General features: G+C 41.1%; 1 protein-coding gene across 2 annotated transcripts in view; it reads left to right on the top strand.

The window, feature by feature from the left end:
• LOC311242791 (E3 ubiquitin-protein ligase RNF38-like) overlaps positions 1-21825 on the top strand; it is an 86578-nt gene that overhangs the window by 54746 nt on the left and 10007 nt on the right. For both annotated transcript variants that reach the window (XM_084331826.1, XM_084331825.1), the window contains exons 4-7: positions 532-713; positions 1876-2401; positions 9902-10039; positions 19889-20077. In XM_084331826.1, the coding sequence (XP_084187952.1) occupies positions 532-713; positions 1876-2401; positions 9902-10039; positions 19889-20077 (1035 nt within the window). The remainder of the gene's footprint in view (positions 1-531; positions 714-1875; positions 2402-9901; positions 10040-19888; positions 20078-21825) is intronic.

Below are 21825 nucleotides of genomic sequence, written 5' to 3'. Positions count from 1 at the left end.
ACTATTTGGGGGGTGTCGTCACAACTACATCTATATGATGGGATCCAGTGAGATATGAAAATGTTATCCAACATCAGTATGCTAAACATGCCAGATATAGGCTATAGTTAGGAACACTAACCAGTATGAAGTTGTGAGACATAAGTTATGATAAAAGGAGTAAATTGCAGAAAACGACAACATGCACACTAGACATGTATCGATGTATAGTTTGAATGTAGTATGTTGGTATTTTTATCTAGTGCTTTTGCCAACTAAACAGTTGATACAGTATACAGTATGGTTAGTATGTATATTAATAGTTAGTTTTGTGTGTGTAATGTATACACTTAATACATTTTGGACAGAGCCACTGGTTTATTGTTCTTTTCACAAATAGGAATTGTATTTCATCTCTTCCCTGAAGGATGGAGACATTCATTAAGGTTTTTATATAATATATAATACTAATCCTGTCTGTCCATTACTCTTCTTACCGCTCTCTCTCCTTTCTTCCCTCTATCCCTCCCTCCCTTCGATCTCCCTCTGTAGATGGAGGACAGTCCCAGCCCCAAAAGACAGCGTCTTTCTCAGCAGTCCATGTTGGATCTAAACTCCCCCCCTCCGTCTACTCCCTCATCTCCCATTCGTCCATGGGAGCTCCCTCCCAGTCGCAGACCACACCCTCACTACATGCCGGAGAGATGCCACACGCCAGTTCGTAACCGTCGCAGGTAAGAGTTTGTGATGTCATCAAACTGATTTTCATGCAGTGTCTCTTTATAATAATGCAAATTTATTTGGTATGGATTAGTGTATTGTCGTTCCTTTGTTATTGACCATGGTGCATTAACACATTGGTCGCCAGCCATTAGCCTTATCCTTGTAGCTAGAGCGCCAGGTTTCCATAGCCTACTTTCACTGTGTCACTATGTTTGGAGAGCTATATCTATATTCTATATTATAGCTATGGAGACAATACTATGGTCATTTGACAGTGTTTTTCTTCCGTTGAACATGCAAAAAAGAGATACTTTTTCATGTATGTTTGCACGTTATACCGTGGTGAGTATTGTATAGTTTAGGAGTGAAAAGCTGAGTTATAGGGCGCTACTTGAATTCTGCTATAAGCATTGGCGTTTCTTGCCTGGACACGCTACTATTTCCAAATCAAATGTATATAATAGGTATTATGTTTCATCATGAATGCATGAAAGGGGGGGGGTTATGCTTTGATGGCCAGTAACGGCATTCGTTTTGAACACCACACATGCTGATCAGCTGGATCGATATGAAAACATTGTACGATCCAGCTGGAATTGACTTCAGATAGTCCTTACCTTTGATCGGGGGTATTCCAAAAAGAATATTCCAATTGTCTGCTCGCGATTTCTAGTATTTGTGTCCATCTGGTCCCGGACATAATTTGGCACAATTTATGGATCGCGTGTGCTAGATGCGTTTCGAAGTGGTCGGATGAAGCGATTTACTTGGCTGCGTCTAAATTCAGAGCCCAGGGGGGTTTAAGTGTAACACACGGTGAGATATAAGGTTTCAAAGGGTGGGCGATACTGCCACCTATTAGGATGCGGCCGGTATTGCACTTTGGCGATCTCAGAATCATTTCCTATGGTAACACCGAGGACCGTGGATGAATAATGAATACAAATATTGAATAAAAGAAAAAACGACAAAAACCAGAGATATCTCGGGTCTGGCCTCCAACGTATGGCGAGTTAACCCGAGATATCTCGGGTCTGGCACTGAAAGTGTTAAAGCTGTATATTGTATTATGGTAATTATGACGGTGAGTAAACACTCATGGTGTCTGTTTCTACCTCTCCGTTTGCCTGTCTCTTCCTTTTTCACCTTCCCTCTCTTTCCCTCATATATCAGTCCTCCAATGAGACGCCAGCGTGGCCGCAGGGACCGGCAGACCCGCCACCACCACCCCCACTCCCACAACAATAACAACAACAACAACCACCACCACCATCACTACAACAACAACAACCACCACCACCTCAACCCCCACCACCATCACCACCCTCACTCCCACCATGGCCCCTCTGCGGGCCACCAGGACGAGAACTACCGCCACCTGGTTCCCCCCCAGAGCTACTCCCCCTACGCCCAGCAGCCTCCCCGGGGTCCGGCGCCTGGCCCCGAGGAGCGGCAGGGCTACCACACGCCCAACCTCTCCCCGAGGCTCCTCCACCACCCGCCCAACCTCTCCCCGAGGCCCCTCCACCACCCGCCCAACCTCTCCCCGAGGCCCCTCCACCACACACCCAACCTCTCCCCGAGGCCCCTCCACCACCCGCCCAACCTGTCGCCTAGGCTGCTGCACCCGGCCGCTCATCCCCAGCACCCCCACCCGGCCCAGCAGCAGAGCAGCGTGGTGCTGGATCTCCATGAGCAGGTTAGTAGAAAAGAAAAGCCTCTGACGAGGGTCATTCCGGTGCTAAATCCATTACTTTGAAACAAAAAACACTGAATCACCAATTTAAACCCAGTGAATACCGACCAGGTATTCAGCACTGTATATCATGTTGGTCCCAGCCTCCCAGGCCAACAAGACTACTCTAAATCTAATTAGATCACTCTTAGGCCTTTCACACCGGCCGGGCTCTGTGCTGGAGCCGGTTCCCGAATGTAATCTCGCACCGGCCGGCGCGTTAACACCGGGATTAATTGGTTCAGAACGTGACAAATCAGTGCTCAGCTGGCACAGATTTGAAATTTCCCCCCCCCCTGCGAACCGTGACATCATCAGTGGGCGTGTCATATTCTAGGCTGTGAAGACGAGCGTAAACGCGGGAAAGTAGAGAGTCGGCATTGCACTCAATCGATCCATTCAACAGGAAGCGAATTGCGACTGATCTCAAAACGAGATTAGATTCAAGTGTATTGTTATGATACAGCCAAAGTACAATACACCATCCAACCAGAGTGGATAAAGAAATGCGTGGAGAAATGCATGGAGAAAGGCTTAGCGAGCCTCAGCGAGCGCACACACACGCACTGTATACGTTTTAAATTAGTCTTTCTGCAGCATTCCATAGAACGTGAGTTATAGCCATAAATACATATATTAGATCATCAAATGTAGTTTGATACCGATTGACGTCAGATAAAAAATTTCAATTGTACAAGGTCCTAAACGTCATGACTCATCATCTGATGTTGACCGGAGGGGGGGGGGGGGGGGGGGGGGGGGGGTTGTTTATAATGCAATGACCGACGTTAAATGAATCATGTAGTATGGATGATATATTGATCATAGCAGTTTGTATCGAAAATGGTAAACAAACAGGCTGAAACTCACCCCAGTCTCCTCGTAGCGTTGGGTGATTAGCGTGGAGCAAAAAGATTGCTATAATGGGATGTTGATATATGCGATCCATTTCCAGGTTGTATAATACTATATACGTCCCAATAACGTTGTTTATTGAATTATGGCAACCGATCGATTATCCAGTGTGTCGAGATGGAGCGATAGCGAGTGGCCGGAGCCTAACAAAATTAATAGATGGTTTCCGGTTGCCGACCGACCCTGCCGATTTAGGTGCGACCCAATATATTTTATGAGTTTTTTTAAAAAAAATTATAAAGAAAAAGAAAAAAATCGATTTTTTTTTTCTTTTTTAGAATAAAGTTTCATAGAAATCTTAGTCAAACATTTAGTATTATGGATATTAAACATGCTGGCAGAGTACATGCATCCATGTTGTTGTGAACATTTTAATTAAATAAATAAATTCCCTATCCATAGTCGCCGTGGGAAAGAATAAAATAAAAAAATATAATAAAATAAAATAAATTCCCTACCTACCCATGGCCAAACTGACAACCAACAGGAAACCAACAATATATTTTACTTTGCCCGGACGAAATATTGGTGAGCACCACTTCTGGCCGCTCACTTCCGGTTTTGGCAACTCGCCGATCGGCCACCAGATGGCGGTCTTGAACCGTTGGAGAGTTGAGAGGAGATCTACAGCACCCGTCAAGTCTCTGTGGGTGAAATATGATTGCCATGACAGATTTTTGAAATATTGATCTCAAAGACGATGTACGACGTCATTGGCAGATTACGCATGGCGAGGAATGACGTCTAAACACGTCATTGGCGATTAAAGGGTTAATGTCGGACCGTTTAGCTCAACTGGTTAGTTCGGCTGCCTGTGGATCCTATGGTCTCGGGTTCAAATCTCTTGGTTACAAAAGTAAAAATTTTTTTAACGTTAATTCACTTATCCACTCTGGTTGGATGGTGTATTGTACTTGTGCTGTATAATGACAATACATTTGAATCTAATCTCATTTTGAAATCGGTACACTGCCTATGGACACAGTGGCAGACAGCTTCAGAGGTGTGGCATCGCACCATGCATTGCTGATCCACTCAACAGGTAGTGATTTCAAAATGAGATTCGATTAAAATGTATTGTCATTATACAGCACAAGTACAATACACCATCCAACCAATCAAGCAGACAGATGTAAACACTGTAATCTGTGTTGCATGTACCTGACAAACTGAACTGTTTGTATTAGTCATATTCCAACTTAACTGAATCCACATGTGTGTGTGGACTACTGTACTATTACAGGTATTGAAATTAACAATGCAACTTCCTTATACAAAAAAAAAAAAAAAAAAAAAAAATTTAATGAATAATTAAATATCGATACTTGGTGTCCCTGTATCGATACAGTATCGCCACGCAAAGTATCGCGATACTACTATGTATCGATTTTTTCCCCCACCCCTAATAGGCATACTGCGTGGCAATCAATGTGTTAAAACAAGTAATTTGAATAATAGAAGCCTACTTTGCTGGAACGATTCATTTCAAACGTATACAGTGAGTGTGTGTGCACTCGCGCGCTAAGGCTCGCTAAGCCTTTCTCCACGCATTATGTTTACCTCCGCCTGAGCAACACCCCCGTTGATGACGGAGACGGTGGAACGTTGGTTCTGCTTAAATAGGTGTGAACGCAGGCTGGTTCGCCAGAGAGCACCAAGGTTCAGAGGCTCCAGAACAGAGCTGGAGCCTGAACCGGAGCCCTGCCGGTGTGAAAGCGCCTTCTATGGATGAGCACTGAAGGTTCTGGATAGGAAACCGCAGCAGCACCATCACCACTGTGAGCTACTTGATAAGTAGCCCATGTTAAGCTTAGACAATTTAATCACTTTCTCAGATATCCGCTTAGTACAAAATATAATCCAGGGCTTGACATTAACTTTCCTTCGGACAAGTGGCTCAGATATTTTACTTGTCCGAAAGCTAAACTTACTTGTCCGAAATGTACTTGTGAAAATAAAGGCCTATTAAAAAAATAAATAAAACCGACAAGAGATTTGGACAATTATTATGATTTAATAACTTGGGGTATATACTGTATGATCAGTCCTCCAGCTCATCTTCACTCCCCATCAGCACCAGCTCATCTTTCTCATCTCCCTTCTCTTGACGACCAAGGGTTAAACCCTGGTCTACGCCTATAGTTATTACGGTATAGTTGTTATTGCCATAAAAAACACCATTCAAATAAATGTATTTTTATTTGAAATAATTTCTTTTAACAATAGGCACATTAGATCAACAGGTAACAACCAAAACAATAACAATATTGTAACACCTTTCTTATACTATTGTCAGAGTAATACTAGTGTGTGTGTGAGAGAGAGAGAGATGAATGAGAGAGAGAGAGAGCGAGCATCAAATCTCAGTCAGTTGCCTCAGTCTTTGTTTCTGTAGAGAAAGAGAAAATAAATAGATTTAGTGAAAAGGCTCCCAGGTGGAAATATTTCACAATCATTATGACATACAAATAAAAATATATATATTGTTAGTGTTAACTCATTCCCCGCCAACGAGTTTACTCGTTATTGGGAGCCGCCGCTTTATCCATTATCCATCCAGGGACCTTGGTGTTACCATAGGAAATGAGTCTGAGGTCGCCAAAGTGTAATACCGGCCGCATCCAGCTAGACGGCGGTATCGAGCACCCTTTGAAACCTTGTATCTTGGCCTGTGCAACGGCCAAATGTCACCGGGCTCACTTTTCTTTGTCGGGCCAGTCTAGCGGTTCTCCCGGTTACATTGAAGCGTGTCAAATATCCCCGATCCATATGTTGTGGTGGGTTATGTCGTAGACCAAATGGACATCAGATGTACCAGATGGCGATCAAACAATTGGAATATTATTTTCGGAATACTCCCGATCACAGGTAAGGACTGACGTCAATCTGACGTCAATTTTAGCTTGATCGTGCAATGCTTTTATACCGATCGGGCTGATAAGCGTTTTTAGTGTTCAATACGAATGCCGTTACTGGCAATCAAATAATCAGAAACGACCCCCCCCCCCCCCCCCCTTTCATGCATTCATGATGAAACATAATACCTATGATAGGGGTGGACGGTATAAACGGTATACGGTATAAACGGTATGAATTTGCTCTACGGTATGGATTTTGACTATACCTTGTAACCGGTAGAGCAGCTCTAAAATAGCAATGATGTCATGTAACCACAGCGCGACTATTTCACTCATTTGCCCCTAAAAATAGATAGAATTAGTCATAGATAATACATATGTGCAAACTGGAAAAAGTTATTTAGGAGGCTTCACGCAGTGGGCGTGTCAACACGCAATTGTCATTTCATAATAAACACATATTAACACATATCAATTTCAGTTCCTGGCATTTCTAACCAGTGGAGAAAGGTAAGAGATTTCCCTATCGTTTTTCTTATATGAATTATTCTATGTTAATAAAACATACCTGGTGATCAACTACAGTTTGCTGTGAACATTATGATATGTGTGTAGTGTTCTGATAACGACGGCTGGGCAGCGGGAGCTGGATGCTGGATTTTGCGAGAAGCATGCAGCTGCAGAGCCGCAGAGCTGGACAGCTGTGGCTGCACAGTGCAATACTCCAATTCAGCCATTGGCAATTCAGCCGTTGGGTGGGGGGCGCTGTTGAGCGGGCCTGTGACCGGACCTGAAAGCGCCCCTGCTCTGCGGCTCTGCAGTTGCATACTATTGGGATTCGTTGGGAGCAGCACAGAGTCTCGACTCAGGACTTATTTTATTTGGAATATAATGACTGTATACGCAAAAGTAGCCTAGTTTTAAGTTAAAATATTATAAATCTACATGCCTTGAGGATGTCATTCATTATATAGCCTGCCTTTCGGGGGAAAAAAAAATTCTAACGGAAACCCTAATACCGTGACATATACCGTTACCGTCTATGCTTCAAATTATACCGTGATATAAATTTTTATACCATACCGTCCACCCCTAACCTATGATATAGATTTTGATTTGGGAATAATAGCGTGTACAGGCAAGAAACGGCAACGTTTATAGTAGAAACGTATAAGGCTATTACTTATTATTATTATAAGGTAATTACCCCAGACCACGCTATAACCATACTTATATTCACCACGGTATAACATGGGAACGTATGGGTGAAGAAATTAATTCTTTTTCACATATTGAACGATTGATAGGTGATGTCAAATGGGCCATAGTATTGTATCCATAGCTATAATATAGAATATAGTTATAGCTCTACAAACAAGGTGACGCACTCATATCCTTTAAAGCGTGGCAGTGCTAGAATGGGGCCCGACTAATCCCCGGCCGGGAATGAGTTAATGATGTCTTGTAGATTATTATGGATATTTGCAATTCTATTCTTTTAAGGACTGATGGGATAGTTTATGAAGTAATAAAACATGTAGTGAAAAGTACAGAAATCCAAACTGGCATTTTCGGTGGCAGCGTGCGTAGTCATACAACAGACACTGTGATGTATTGGGTTTGCGTTTGAGCCTCTTGGATACCGTATTTGAGTGATCACAAGTGCGTCACACTAGGTCCGGAAGTCAAGAAAAACACAGTTGTATGCTGGACTCCGATGCATTAACGACATGTAAACGAACAGCCAATAAATGTGAAGTTAAATTTGAACCTCTGTTGTCAAGCCTCGTCAATATAACAGATACACCTAGCTAACATGGGGCGGGCTGCTTTGAGCGAATGATACACACTCGCAATCAAATCAACTGCTCAACTGTTAGCTATTACTGCTGTGTAAAGTGTTTTCACACACAGGGCTAACATTAGCTAGCAAGCAGCCCACTATCGAGCTAGAACGCTAACTAGCAGCTGACTACTGTATACAGTTCCAAATAGACTAACATTACACCTGTGATTTTAATGTGTCCTTACCTTCGACTCGAGGGTTGTACTAGGGTTGGATGCAGTTCCCTGTTGGTCAGTCTGTGTATGTTCTCCATCTTCTGCTGTGTTTAACGTTATCCTTTTCAAATAGCGCAGCATGTTTGCGAGTGCTCCCTTGACTGAGAGAATGGCCAGTATCGCGGGAACTTTTATTAAACATTCTATTAAACATTCTGATATTTCCGCGGGTCTCGTGCCACTGTCAGTGTCAACTAAGCGAGCACTCAGAAGACGCTTGCTGTTTGTCCAGGACAAGTAATATTGACAATACAGAGATTGAGAGTTTCCAGTGTGACACTGTGAGACAGGCACTTTCTGATCAGATGGAATAACGTTACTATTAGTTTGGGGAATATATATATATATTTTTTTGTACTTGTCTGGTCGGACAAGTTAAATTGTATTATGCTTGTCCAACAATTTTTTTTACTTGTCCCGGACAATAGGACAAGCCTGTCGAGCCCTAGATAATCCATAATGCCCTCCCTCCCCTCTGAAGACAGTTGTACAGTCTCGCTCTGAGTCGATGAGCAGAGCCTCTAGGTCCACCTCTAGGGGTGACTGCAGTGTTCCAAAGACGAGCATCTGCTTTAGCTCAAACTGCCATTTCATATAAAGCCATCAAAGAATGGATCATATTTTTTTTACCACTGTATTCTTGTATTGTTTGTACTTGTACTGTATATGATTGTATTGTACCTTTTTGTTTACTGTAAGGCTACAGATGGAAATTCTTCTTGCTAAATCTGGGGTTAAGAGGTTGTGGTCATGGGAAAGTAGGGCTGGGCGATATGGCCAAAAATGATATCGCGATAACGATATCTATAACAATATCATATCACTCGATATTCGATATTATCGATATTGTTATAAGTATTATTTTTTATTTTTTTATTTTTTAAACAACCGATTCATGTTTATTTTGCAGCAATTCTTTGTCGTTGCGAAAGCTAAAGTAAACCGGCTTCTCTGCTGGCTGTGACTCCAGGGGAGTTGAACAGTTCTGGCTCTGCTAGTTTCTTTTCTATCTTTTGGCGCTAGCACACATAGCCTGTGTACAGACGGTTTCAAACTGTATTTTAAATTAGAAGGCAAACAAAATAAATGGACAAGAGAAAAATAAATCTCAATTTGGTCAGTATTGTCATTTGGACAAGCAAAGCCATTACTTTAAGTTGCAGGCAAGAAAGACAAGTCTGTCCACTGTCTCTGGTTTTAAAACGGCCCTGTTGCAGGTAAAATAAATAAATAAATAAAACGATATTTTCTTTTTTCGATATTTTCTTATTAAAATATACAGCGATAATTATTGTTATATCGCCCAGCCCTATGGGAAAGTATGGACTTTTGAATATGGGAAATATGCTGGAACTCTGAATTACATTAGTATTTAATTACAAATCTACATCTACTGTGTAAATAGTATTATATAAAGTATTATTGATTTCAGTTTCACAGTTGAGAAGCCATTTAAGTCATTTCATGTTAGAATCATTCCAGAACGTCCTCAGCCCTAAATGCTGTTCTATCATGCTATTGAGGACCAAAGGTTTTACAATGGATGGTATAGGGCCGCTGCCAAATGTCCTGTGACATGAATACATCTGTAAGTATGTTTACCGCTGCCCTTTGATGCTTTTTATTTTAGGGTTCTCCAGTGTCATACCCCGTTTCTCCTCCAGGGGCGTCACCGGGCCTGCCTCCCCGCTCTCCCCCACAGCACCTCCCAGCCTGCTCTGTGGTCTTCAGTGGACAGCACTACCCCGTCTGCAGTGTCGCCCCTTCTGTGAGTTTTGTGTGTGTGGGGGGGGGGGGGGGGGGGGCGCGCGCGCGCTATCGTTTCAAGTGTAACAAATCGTTGCTGATGCGGTCCACATGACCGGACATCTGCTCTTGGATTGGCGTCCACTCTTGCTAAGGAGGAGAAGGGTGAAAAGGTAGACTATTCCACTTTTTTGAGTGAAAACAACATATTATGGGGTTTTCACTTGCTCTGCTCCTCTCTCTGCTCCTCTCTCTGCTCCTCACTCTGCTCCTCACTCTGCTCCTCACTCTGCTCCTCACTCTGCTCCTCACTCTGCTCCTCACTCTATTATACTTATTTAAACAAACAAATAAATACATATATATATACATATTATTATTATAATGTAGTCCCACACCTTACTACTTCCACCCTCAGCCACCTGTAAAAAAAGAAAATGCATATATTTAAAAAGACCTTAACTGAATTATATTTGACCTGGAAACAAACTAGTTCACATTGCATGTTCTAATCTATTCTATATTCTATTCTATATAGCTTAATCTATCACTAATGATGAATTTATATTTAGGTAATACAATTGAATGAGTCACTGATGTCCTCTCTACTAACTTTAAACCACATTCTCTATGCTATTGAGCTAGCTATGATATTCATGCAGACAGTGGGGATTAATAAAGGACCATTTTATCTTGTTAGAGACCATGGCGATGTGTTTGTAGGCTAATTAGGGATGGGAATTTATAAGATTTTATCGATACGATTCTATTATCGATTCCCTTATCGAATCCTGATAAATTTATAATTAAAATAAATAAATTGGAAATGCAACAGAACTAAGCTGGTTAGAATAACAACATGCAACTTGACATTTCTGATTGTCATTTATTGTTGAGCCCCCATGTCAGAAAAATACAAAAACTGTAAAAAAAATAAATAAATAATTGGACTTCCGGTTTGACAACAGCATGTAGCGGTCGCATTGGTCAATAGCTCCGCTCCCGTTCATGTTAATTTTGCTTCAAAACCCACTTTTTACAACACTAATGTGTTTAAACCTCGACGTATATATTAACTAAGACCTTCTACTAACTATATCAACAGAAAGAATCAACATGACATCAAAGAAAGAACCTGTAAAGAGACGTGGAGCAGACAATCTAACGGCAGACCCTGCGGAGACGCGCTCCGTGAAGGCTCGGACAATCGAGATCGAGAATAAAACAAACGATAATACCATCGCTTCCACCGCTCCTGCAACCTCACCCGAGACAGTCATGGAGAATACATCACACGATTTCGAGTCTCTGGCTATTCTGATAAAGAACTTGACCGACAAGGTAAAGATCTTAACCGACAAGGTTGATAAAGTTGACGCCAAGGCTGATAATATTGCTGATAGGGCTGACGCTAATGCTAACGCTTTCAAGTTATCTATCGAAGCTAAATTCGAAGAATTTAAAGCAGCGGCTGCAGTACAAACCGAGCGCATTATTGCAGTTGAAAATACCATGGGCGAATATACACTGAAACTCGTTGAGGGCAATAAGGCTCTACATGATAATATCGCGGAACTAGCGGTGGAGATGCAAGAGGGTGACGAGGAGCTTTTGCAGAAGATACATGACAACAACAAGAAAACAACGAATAGGTTGCTCGAAATCGAACGTTACTCCCGTATATTTAATATCCGTATAGTGGGATTGGATGAATCAGTCAAATGCACAGACGACTCGTTCGCGACAGTGTTAGCTGAAATTCTAGGTTCAGATACCCTCCCTACAGCACCGACAGTGGACCAACGCTACAGAGTCGGCACCCGAGACTACAGCAGCAACAAAGCGAGGGTGATCATTGCTAGCCTGCGTAAAGCTGAAATAAGAGACACGATCATCAGGGATGCACGTAAGAAGTGGGGAAAACTGACGTACAAAGGGAAACAAGTGTCGTTCTACGAAGATATGTGCAAGGAGGCTATAACTCTACGAGCCCGTTACAAGGTTGTGATGCATCAGCTCTATGAGAAAAATATCCGTCCTATCCTACGTTATCCAGCGAATCTTTCCATTGTGGAGGGAAATGGAAAAAGGTTCGGGCTCCGTTTGCCTGAAGTGGCCGAAGAATACATGAAGAATATACAACGTGGATGACAAGTTTATTCATCTTTTTTTTTTATCTATGTGGATAACTTTGCTATGTTATGACATCAAAAACGGCATCAAACAAGCTTTTGACAACATTGAGGTACAAATAGTTTAATACGAAATGCTAGACACTATATTTATAGATTTATGGTTTTGTGCAGGTCATGGTCTGATGTTGACATTTTGGAACATTCTGGATTTTTTCGAACGCTCTGTCATATTGGAATATACTGGAATACACTGGAATGACATAACTCTATGGCAGGAAGAATGCACTGGAACATAAACATCAGTTTTCCACAAGTCATGATCGGTGGCTAACTTTTTGGAATACACTGGACTTTTTCAATGAAGGCCCTGGAACAATAAAATCGGTATGTGACCTGCACATGAACCAGATATGGAAGATCAATAAACCTTCATAACGGATTAATGCCCACCCTTGGATGTGTAAGCTTGGCAAAGTTATTTGAAAATTTAAGCAATTGTTCCCTAATTTTTGGGATATCTATAATTTAGTTCTAAACATCTTTCTTTCTTTTTCTTGGTTTTCTGAAATGTTCCAACCTATACATGTTAGTAGAAGGTTCAAATGAGTATACTAATTGAGGCATTTTCTTTTTCATTTTTTTTTATTACATTAACGGGAGAGTGGCTAGGCCACGGGTGACATTCTATTAAATTAGAATTTAAGTTTTAGATCCTATGGCAATTTGCATAGGAAAGTTAAGGATAAATGGCTCATTCTGGGCTAACCGGTGGTGTAAGGGAGGGTGGAGTTGTACGCAAAGGGGGTGTCAAAGGAACACAGGTACGGCTCTTTGAGGGAGGGGGGTTTAGGGGATTATTTGTATATATGTATGTTTTTAAGCTCGGCTCTCAACGGGACCTCAATAATTGGATATGTATCCATTGTGAATTCGTACTCTAGACGCATTACTAACAAGTACACAACAACCTGCATAGATTATGGCTAGTTTGAATATAATGATTTGGAATACTGGGGGAATAAATAAACAACAAACGCAAAAGCGTGCTCACACTGATGAAAAACAAACAGTTTGATGTGGCTCTTCTAAGCGAAACGCACCTTTTAGTGGAAGACAAAGTAATGCTAGCGGACAACATATATCATAACATTAGCCACTCTTCCTTTGGAACGAGATCCCGTGGAGTTGCTATAGTCGCGAAACGGAAGTTGAATATTGAATTGCAGGACGTATGGTCTGATACGGATGGTCGGATAACCATAGCTATAATTGTATACAGTAACAGGAAAATAGCGTTGGTAGCGGCATATGCCCCAAATCTTTACGAGGCTAACTTCTACGCTACACTTACCAGAACAATGTTAAACTTTCCTGAATACTCATTTATAATTGGCGCAGATTTTAATGCCATTTGGGATCCCGGGATGGATAAATCTTATCACACCTTTTCCAATGATCTGAAAAATTCATCTAATGCACTAAAGGATTGGTCTAAGAATACAGGTGTAAATGACCTATGGCGATCACTCAACCCAACGGCCCGAAAGTACTCTGCAAGACACAATACATTCTCCAGAATAGATTATGTTTTCGCACCTAGACTATTTGATAACTATGACGTGGAAATGGTACCCAATGCAGATCAGATCACTGTTATTTAATCCTAAAAGGTTCATTTGGTATACTGTCATCCCGAGCCCCAAGATGGCGATTTAACTCGATATTGCTGAAAAACAAGGAATTCAATACACAATTTAAAGAAGCTCTTGTTGAATTCCTGCTGGAGAATGCGCAATCGGTACAGGACCCCAGAATATTATGGATGGCGGTAAAGGGATTTATCAAGGATTTCACTATGGTCTTTGCCTCCAAACTATGCAAGAATCGTTGTTCAAAACTGGCAGAGCTGGAAACGCTTTACTCTACGTTATTTTCCTCTTTACAATACAACTACTCTGTTCGATTGGAATCTGAAATTAATGTGTTAAAAAAAGAGATTAATGCCATTTTTAAACAACAATCTGAAGTTCAAATACGTAGCACAAGACAACAGTATTGCTTTCATGGTTCTAAACCAAGTCACCTACTAGCTATGCAGATACGAGCCAACGCAAAATTTGCAGATATCCCTACTATTAAGGCACAGTAAGGACTTGTTACAGACCCTAAAAAAATCAACGAGACATTCAAAAAGTTTTACTCCAACTTGTACAAATCAGAAATGGCCTTCGATCAAAACAAAATGGACATGTATCTTAATCAAATTAACCTTCCTAAACTATCAGAGGATGACGCTAAACAGTTAGAAACACCCATCACACTAGATGAACTTAGGGAGGCTATATCTGAAATGCAAAGTGGTAAGGCTCCTGGAAGGGACGGTATCCCACCAGAAATGTACCTCTCATGCTGGGATGTAATTTGACCCCTATTACTTAATATGATTTTATACTCAATCAAGGAGGGGAATTTTCATAAGATCGACAATATTGCACTCATAACAGTCCTCCTTAAAAAGGACAAAGACCCCACCGATTGCGGTAGTTATAGACCCTTGAGCCTCCTCGGAACCGATATCAAGCTGTATTCCAAGGTATTAGCCATCAGACTTCAAAAGCATATGACGTCTTTAGTTCATCCTGATCAGACTGGTTTCATAAGAGGCCGCTTGATCACGGATAATATAAGATGGTTATTACATGTGCTAGATGCCAGCAAGGATGACACTCCACCTATAGCGATGCTGTCCCTGGATGCGATGAAAGCCTTTGATAGGTTGGAATGGTCTTATTTATGGGCAGTACTAGAAAGGATGGGGTTAGGAAAAGGATTCATTGATATGATAAAAGTATTATACAAAGACCCATCGGCCATGATTACAACAGGTATAATCACCTCCGAAATCTTTCCGGTATTGCGCTCTTCCAGACAGGGTTGCCCTCTTAGTCCCGGACTATTCGCTTTATCATTAGAGCCTTTAGCACAATATATAAGACAATCCCAATCCATAGAACCAATCGCAATTAAGGGCACACAACATCATATTAGTTTATATGCGGACGACGTAATATTGTTCATGCAAAACCCTACCACCTCAATGTCTCATCTTCTCAAGTTGATTGATGACTTTGGCAATCTATCGGGATTTAGGATAAATTGGCCAAAGTCGGCCTTCCTACCACTTAATGCCCCTGCAAAGAATATACTCCTTCCAGAAAAAATACCAATGGTAAAACACTTCAGATGTTTAGGAGTTGAGGTATTCCCTACTATAAGCCAAACGGTGAAGTACAATTACACAAAATTCCAAGATAAGATCAAATACGACTTTGACAGGTGGTCCAAACTTAAAAACTCAGTACAGGCACGAGTATCAATAGTTAAGATGGTTGTTTTACCTAGAATCAACTTCATTAGCTCAATGTTACCGTTACCCCCTCCTGATGGTTACTGGAAAAAATTACACTCCATCGCATATACATTTATTTGGAATAACAAACCTCCACGAATAAAAAGATCCACCGCACAGAGAAACAAAGCCGACGGAGGTTTAGCATTTCCAGACTTTTACCACTATTTTAAAGCGTACTCTTTAAGACCACTGACAACCTGGTTTGACTCCCAAGCATCTGTATCCTGGAGAAACTTAGAAGAAAATATAGTAGCACCACATAGACTGCAGGACATAGTATACACCATGTTATCAATTAAGCAATGCGAATTGAAATTTGGCCTCCTTATTACACATGTGATCCGGATATGGCGTGAAACACAAAAGAAATATTCTAACCAACATAAATGGCATAGCCATACTCCCTTATTCAATAACAATGCACTCCTTATTGGAAAACGTCCTATCAGATATCCCAAATGGGAAAAGCAGGGCATACACACATTGGGAGATGTTTTCAACAAACTGGGTTTTTGTAGCTATCAAGATATACATAACAAATTTAACCACCAGTTCCACATATTATTTTTACGCACAGTTATTGGATTGTTTGAAGGCTCATGGAGTCCCATTAAGGATACCAATTGAGCACCACAGATATCACAAATTATTCTATGAAAGAGAGACATCGAGAGGCTTCGTATCTGTTTTTTATCATCACTTACTAACGTCTTCGTATGGAATCCTTCCCCTAGACTCAGTCTGGAGGAGGGATTTACCAGACTTGGAAATAGATTTTGATTGGCAAGAAGTCTGGGCAAACGTTCGAATTGCGTCACGCAACCCGGACCATCAACAAATTAATCTTAATTATATTCAGAGGACATACCTGACTCATATAAGATTGAACAGAATGGGACTTAAACAAGATTCTCTATGTTCCTTATGTTCAAATGGGGATGAGGGTACATTTATGCACATGTATTGGGATTGCCCACCGGTTAAAATATTCTGGGAAGAAGTGACCCAGCAATTATCAGAATTCTTATTTCTGAACATACCTGTACATCCCTCTGTATTGCTGTTGAATGATGTTTTTCAGTTTGCAGCCCCTATACAACTAAAGAGACTAGTTTTATCCGGTCTCACAGCTGCTAAAAAGTTGATAGCATCACGATGGATTCAACTGGATAAAATGTGCCGGAAGGTATGGGTTATTACCTATCTCGATGTGATTTATCTAGAGATATCTACAGCAAGAATTTTAGGTGTCAGTGAAACCAACATTGCAATCTGGTTAGAAGTGGTGGAGAGAATAAAAGCTAGCATATGAATTGTAATGCCTGATTAGAAGCGAATGAAAATGGATGGATTATCCAAGTGGGGGTCCGGGGGGGGAGAGCGAGCAAGAGCATAATATGTATTGTATTAGATAGCAAGTACATTTAGTCATTTAGCTCAGTGGTTCCCAAAGTCGGGGTCGCGACCCAAAGGTGGGCCGCGAACAGCCACGGGTGGGCCGCGAGATGATTTAAAAAAAAAAAAATTATAAAAAATTATTTTTTATTTTTTTATTTTTTATTTTTTTGTCAGGCCACTGAACTTAGAAGCAGGCCAGGACAGTGTTTCTAGTTGTATTCTAAAATTCGATTCTATTGTATTCTAAAATGTGACTATATGGTTTTATATTAACTTAATAAATAAACAAAAACGAAAAATCTACTTATTTCAACGAACATTTCAAACTAAATAACAGAGTATGCACATAAAACGCTGAAAACAACCGAAGCAACAATAGTATTTTAATGAGGCTATTATTATTATCATTATTATTTTGCAACAAGTTAGCCCTCTCATAAATAGCACATATAAATGAATAACTAACTTGAACTAACTTAATAGGATTGAAGTGATATTTGGCTTAAAAAATCGGTCGCCTGGCAAAAAAAATAAATAAAAAAAAGCCAGACGATGTGCATTGGGCCGCGGCTCTCTGACGCCTTATTTTCTGGGCCCTGGCCTGAAAAGTTTGGGAACCCCTGATTTAGCTGACGCTTTTATTCAAAGCGACTTACATGTTCTGTACGACAAGCCATCAGGAAGGGCACAACTCTTATCAGCTGAGCAACAATGTTCATCAAAGTGTTGAGTGCTACAGTGTAGGTTAGTTTATTAGGACAAGTGCATGACTACGGTTAGTTAGGGTTAGAATTATTATAATTTTTTTTTAATTCAGATAATGGTTGAAGAACTGCGTCTTTAGTCGACGGCGAAAGATTGGACGTGTTTCGCTGTCCTAACTGGGGTGGGTAGTTGTGGGGCAAGGACTATAGATATAGGTATATGTAAGGTAAGATATAGGATTATATCTCGTAAACTACAGTACATTTATATTGATTCAAATGGTGATTTACATTGGATGTTTACTGTTAATGCTTGTGTGTCTAATTTTATGTTATGTTTTTTTAAAGAAAAATAATACAAAAAAAACAAAACAAAACAAAAGATAGCCTACACTTAAATAAACTAATGTATTTGAGATTCTCTTAAATATTTTTTATTTTTTGAATTTTTTTATTCTTAAACTAATTTAATCTATTGAATCGTAGTTGCATTCAACTGGTCGTTATTCCTTCGACTCTGTCATCTTGTCTTTCAGAAGAGCAGCGCACACACACACACACACACACACAGAGCTCCCTCCCCAGTCCCCGCTCGCCCCTGTCCTGTAAGGTATTGGCTCGTGTTGCACACGGACATGTTTGTATGTTGCACGGTACTTCCTGACTTGCCTACTAGTAAACAGTCAACGTGATCACACTCTCTCCGTCTCTTTTTTTTTTTTTTTATATCCACTTTTTCTCCCATTTTCTATATTTTCTCCCATCCCAATTTCGTATCATCCAATTCAACCCTCCCCTGTCACGGACGCTGTTTCTTGCCTCCCACAAGCCGGCTGCAATGTGGACTAAGTCATACATAGCACAAGTCCCCTCCGGTACTTGAGGTAACAGCAGTCGCATCTTTTCACCTGCGCAGCTCGATCTCTCAGTGGCGAGGAGTAACGCGTGGGAGGCTCACGCTGCCCCCGACACTTCCTGATTCTACTGCGCAGGCGCACCAACCGACCTGTAGGAGTCGCTGTCCACAACGCCCGATCCCCACCCATCAGTTTCCCACCCCCTAATACGGCCAATGTGTATTAGTACGGACGACCAGCTAAACTGAAAGCAAATGTGGAGCGCTGGGCTCGAACTGACGAGCCCAGCGTCTCTAGCATTTCGTGGCGAGCGCCTTGCCCACTACGCCACGTAGCCGCCCTTCTCTCCATCTCTTATTATATGTGAACTAAAGAGTACAAGGTTTACACAACAGCCCCCATCCACTTTTTTTGTATTTGTACCTGTACTACCTGCTGTCAGCTGTTATCTCTCTCTGTGTGTCTGTATGAGCTAGCGTTAGCTAACGTTAGCTCCGCGGCTGGTAGGTTGCCCCGAATTAAATGAATGACTCGGTTCTAAAGCATTAGAGTAGTTTTCAATCACTGCACTTAGAAACAGTCAAACAGCGGGAGCGTTTCGGGAGCATATGACTAAAAACCAGGCAATTTCGAGCCCTTAAGGAATCAAATAGTCTGCTCTATGGCTGCATGCTAACGCTAACGTTATGCGCAACTGTAGGAAAAACCTGGCAGCGATAAGAGGAATCGATAGTCACGGAGGCATGCGATTCCAGGAATCGGACAATTAAGAACCGGCTCCCAACGCGAACCGGTTTTCGATTCCCATCCCTAAGGCTAATGGTATTCATATTTGTCATTCTCAGGCATGTTCATAAACTTGCTCTTAGTGGCTTAAATATACTTTCTTATAGTGTAGCCAGGTTGTGTGGTTGAGCTTGAGCTGATTCTAACTATATCTTGCCCATAATATTAAACCTCTGCAATATTTTAATCTAATTGAATTGGCGGTTTTGTAAACCGTGCCCTCGGATTATGAATCCATGCCCACGGATTTGTAAACTGCCCTTGGATTTGTGTCCGAGTGGATTTGTAATCCAAGGGTACGGTTTACAAATCCCACGAGCACGGTTTCTAAACAGATTTATACGTGCGTCTTTTTTTTTCTCTCAGTAAATGTCTATTTGCTTATCATTATTGTTCCAATATCATTTGTCAAATGATGGTCAGATGTTGCTGCATTTTATGTCTTTTACTTTAATGTCTTTTTTTTTCTTTACTGCATGACACGACTACTGTGTGTCATGTCACCTGTAATGACATGGCATGAATTTATGTTTTATTTCTGTTTTGAAACTGTATTGAAATGCTGTGCCTCCTCCCCAGGTTCTCCAGACCTGCTCGGTGCAGCACCTGCCCATGCCCTACCCGTTCCCCTCTCTGCTCACCAGCGACCCTGCCTTCCTCCTGCCCCCGCCCCACCTCCCCCACCCTCCCCAACACCTCTCCCATCACCCGCCTCACCTCCCGCAGCCCGGACAGTTCGGACCCTACCCCACACAGCAGGCCCGATCAGTGAGTAGGGAGAAACGAGATGGGTATTGTGTTTCCAGTGATAAATGCTTTCCACATTTCTTCCTATATATACCCTGCATCTTTGTTCAGAGGGGTTTGTTGATATATCATTCATAGCCTGATTTATAGTACATTTATACCAAAAAACCTGGCGGAAATAGATTTTTTATGACTGTAGACAGCATTTCCTGATGTATGGGATGATAAAAAGACATAGCCACAATCCCTTCTGAACAAAGTTCATTGTGTTATGTGTCAACATAATGATTTTTTTTTATCTGGCATCATCCAATGTTGGTGATGTCTACCCTGGAAACATATGCAAATGAGTGCATATTTAATTAGGTAACGCCTATTTTGCATATATAAACATAAGATCTCAGAAAACTTGCAATACATTTTTTCTTAGTAGTTATGTAACGTCACAGTGACCAATTGCAGCCACTCTTATTGTCTGGGACCAAATACGGCCACGCCCCATTCCCAGCAAAAAGTGTGAATCTCTAGAATGGGTTTCGGGCGACGCTGTATACGGAAGTGGCTCTCAAGGTGACGATTAGACAACACTTTCTGTTGTCAGTAGATGGCAGCATTGGTTTAAAATTAAAAGGTGAAAATGTTGAAAACTACATGAATACATTTCCCAAGAGCGTTAGCACAGGTCACATGTCACTGGGATGTGTCTATTCTTCGACGTGATCTAAACAGCGGTATGCGACTGCGGTATAGCGACCGCGAATGGTAAACTAATTATCTTAACAAAAGTGCGCTGGTAGCGTTACATATGTTGTCTAAATGGGGACATATGGTACAATTTAAGATTTGAATTATAATCGGCATATAAAGGACAACACAAAGCATCGTTAATTTGTAAGAAACCTCAATGAAAACGGTAATATTCGCTATTATGAAAATGTGCTAGAATCCTATAAAAATGTGGACGCATTTGGTCTACGTTCCGTTACATAACAAACTGGGAAAGTTTCATAGATCTATTCAAATATTTCTTTTGCCTATTCACCTGGGTAGTCTCGCCTTAACCTCTTCCACCCGTGTGGTCCATCGGCGGACCGCAAATGACATCACGTCATAAATCAATCTGTCTAGACTTTCTGACAAAAGTATTGTTTTATTTTTCAAACGTATTCAAGTATAAACATCATAACCATGTCACAACAGCAGTTATAATGTATATTATCATCAATACGTTAGTTTACCAATAGGTTAAAGTGTTATTAGATCGATTTTCGGTTTCGTTTAGGTTGTTTAGTTCGTGAAAGTCGACCATTTTGGAAAGTTTGAACTTCGGGAATTGTAGTTTGTTTGGGGCCATTTTGAAGAGGACACCGACAGCTTTCGATGAGCGTTGGAATTTTTCCGAACGACACTTCCCAAAGGCCTCTATGGGGTTTCAAGCAAATTACTTCTGTATGCATTTTTTTAATATCTCTTATTACTCTGGATAATTAACCACAAAACTTAATGTTATTGGTATTGAAGCACAGTTAGTTTATCTTCCCTATTTTTTGCATGTAGCAACAATTAGATTTTAAATTAGTTTCAAAATTGTGCCACCCTGGCAAAAATAAAGTATAATAATAATATTTCAAATCGCATTGGTCCGGATGGGAGAATTCAGTACTGCATCTACAAAACCTTCTGTTTAATCATCTTCCCTTTATGCATTTCCTTAGATTTTTTGTACACATTATCTCAAGAAGGTCCTGCACGAGATCAGTGGCAGTTTT

This window comes from Notolepis coatsorum (genome assembly GCF_963971535.1).
Source record: "Notolepis coatsorum genome assembly, chromosome: 16".
Lineage (NCBI taxonomy): Eukaryota > Metazoa > Chordata > Actinopteri > Aulopiformes > Paralepididae > Notolepis > Notolepis coatsorum.
This window is presented reverse-complemented; position numbering and strand designations above follow the sequence as displayed.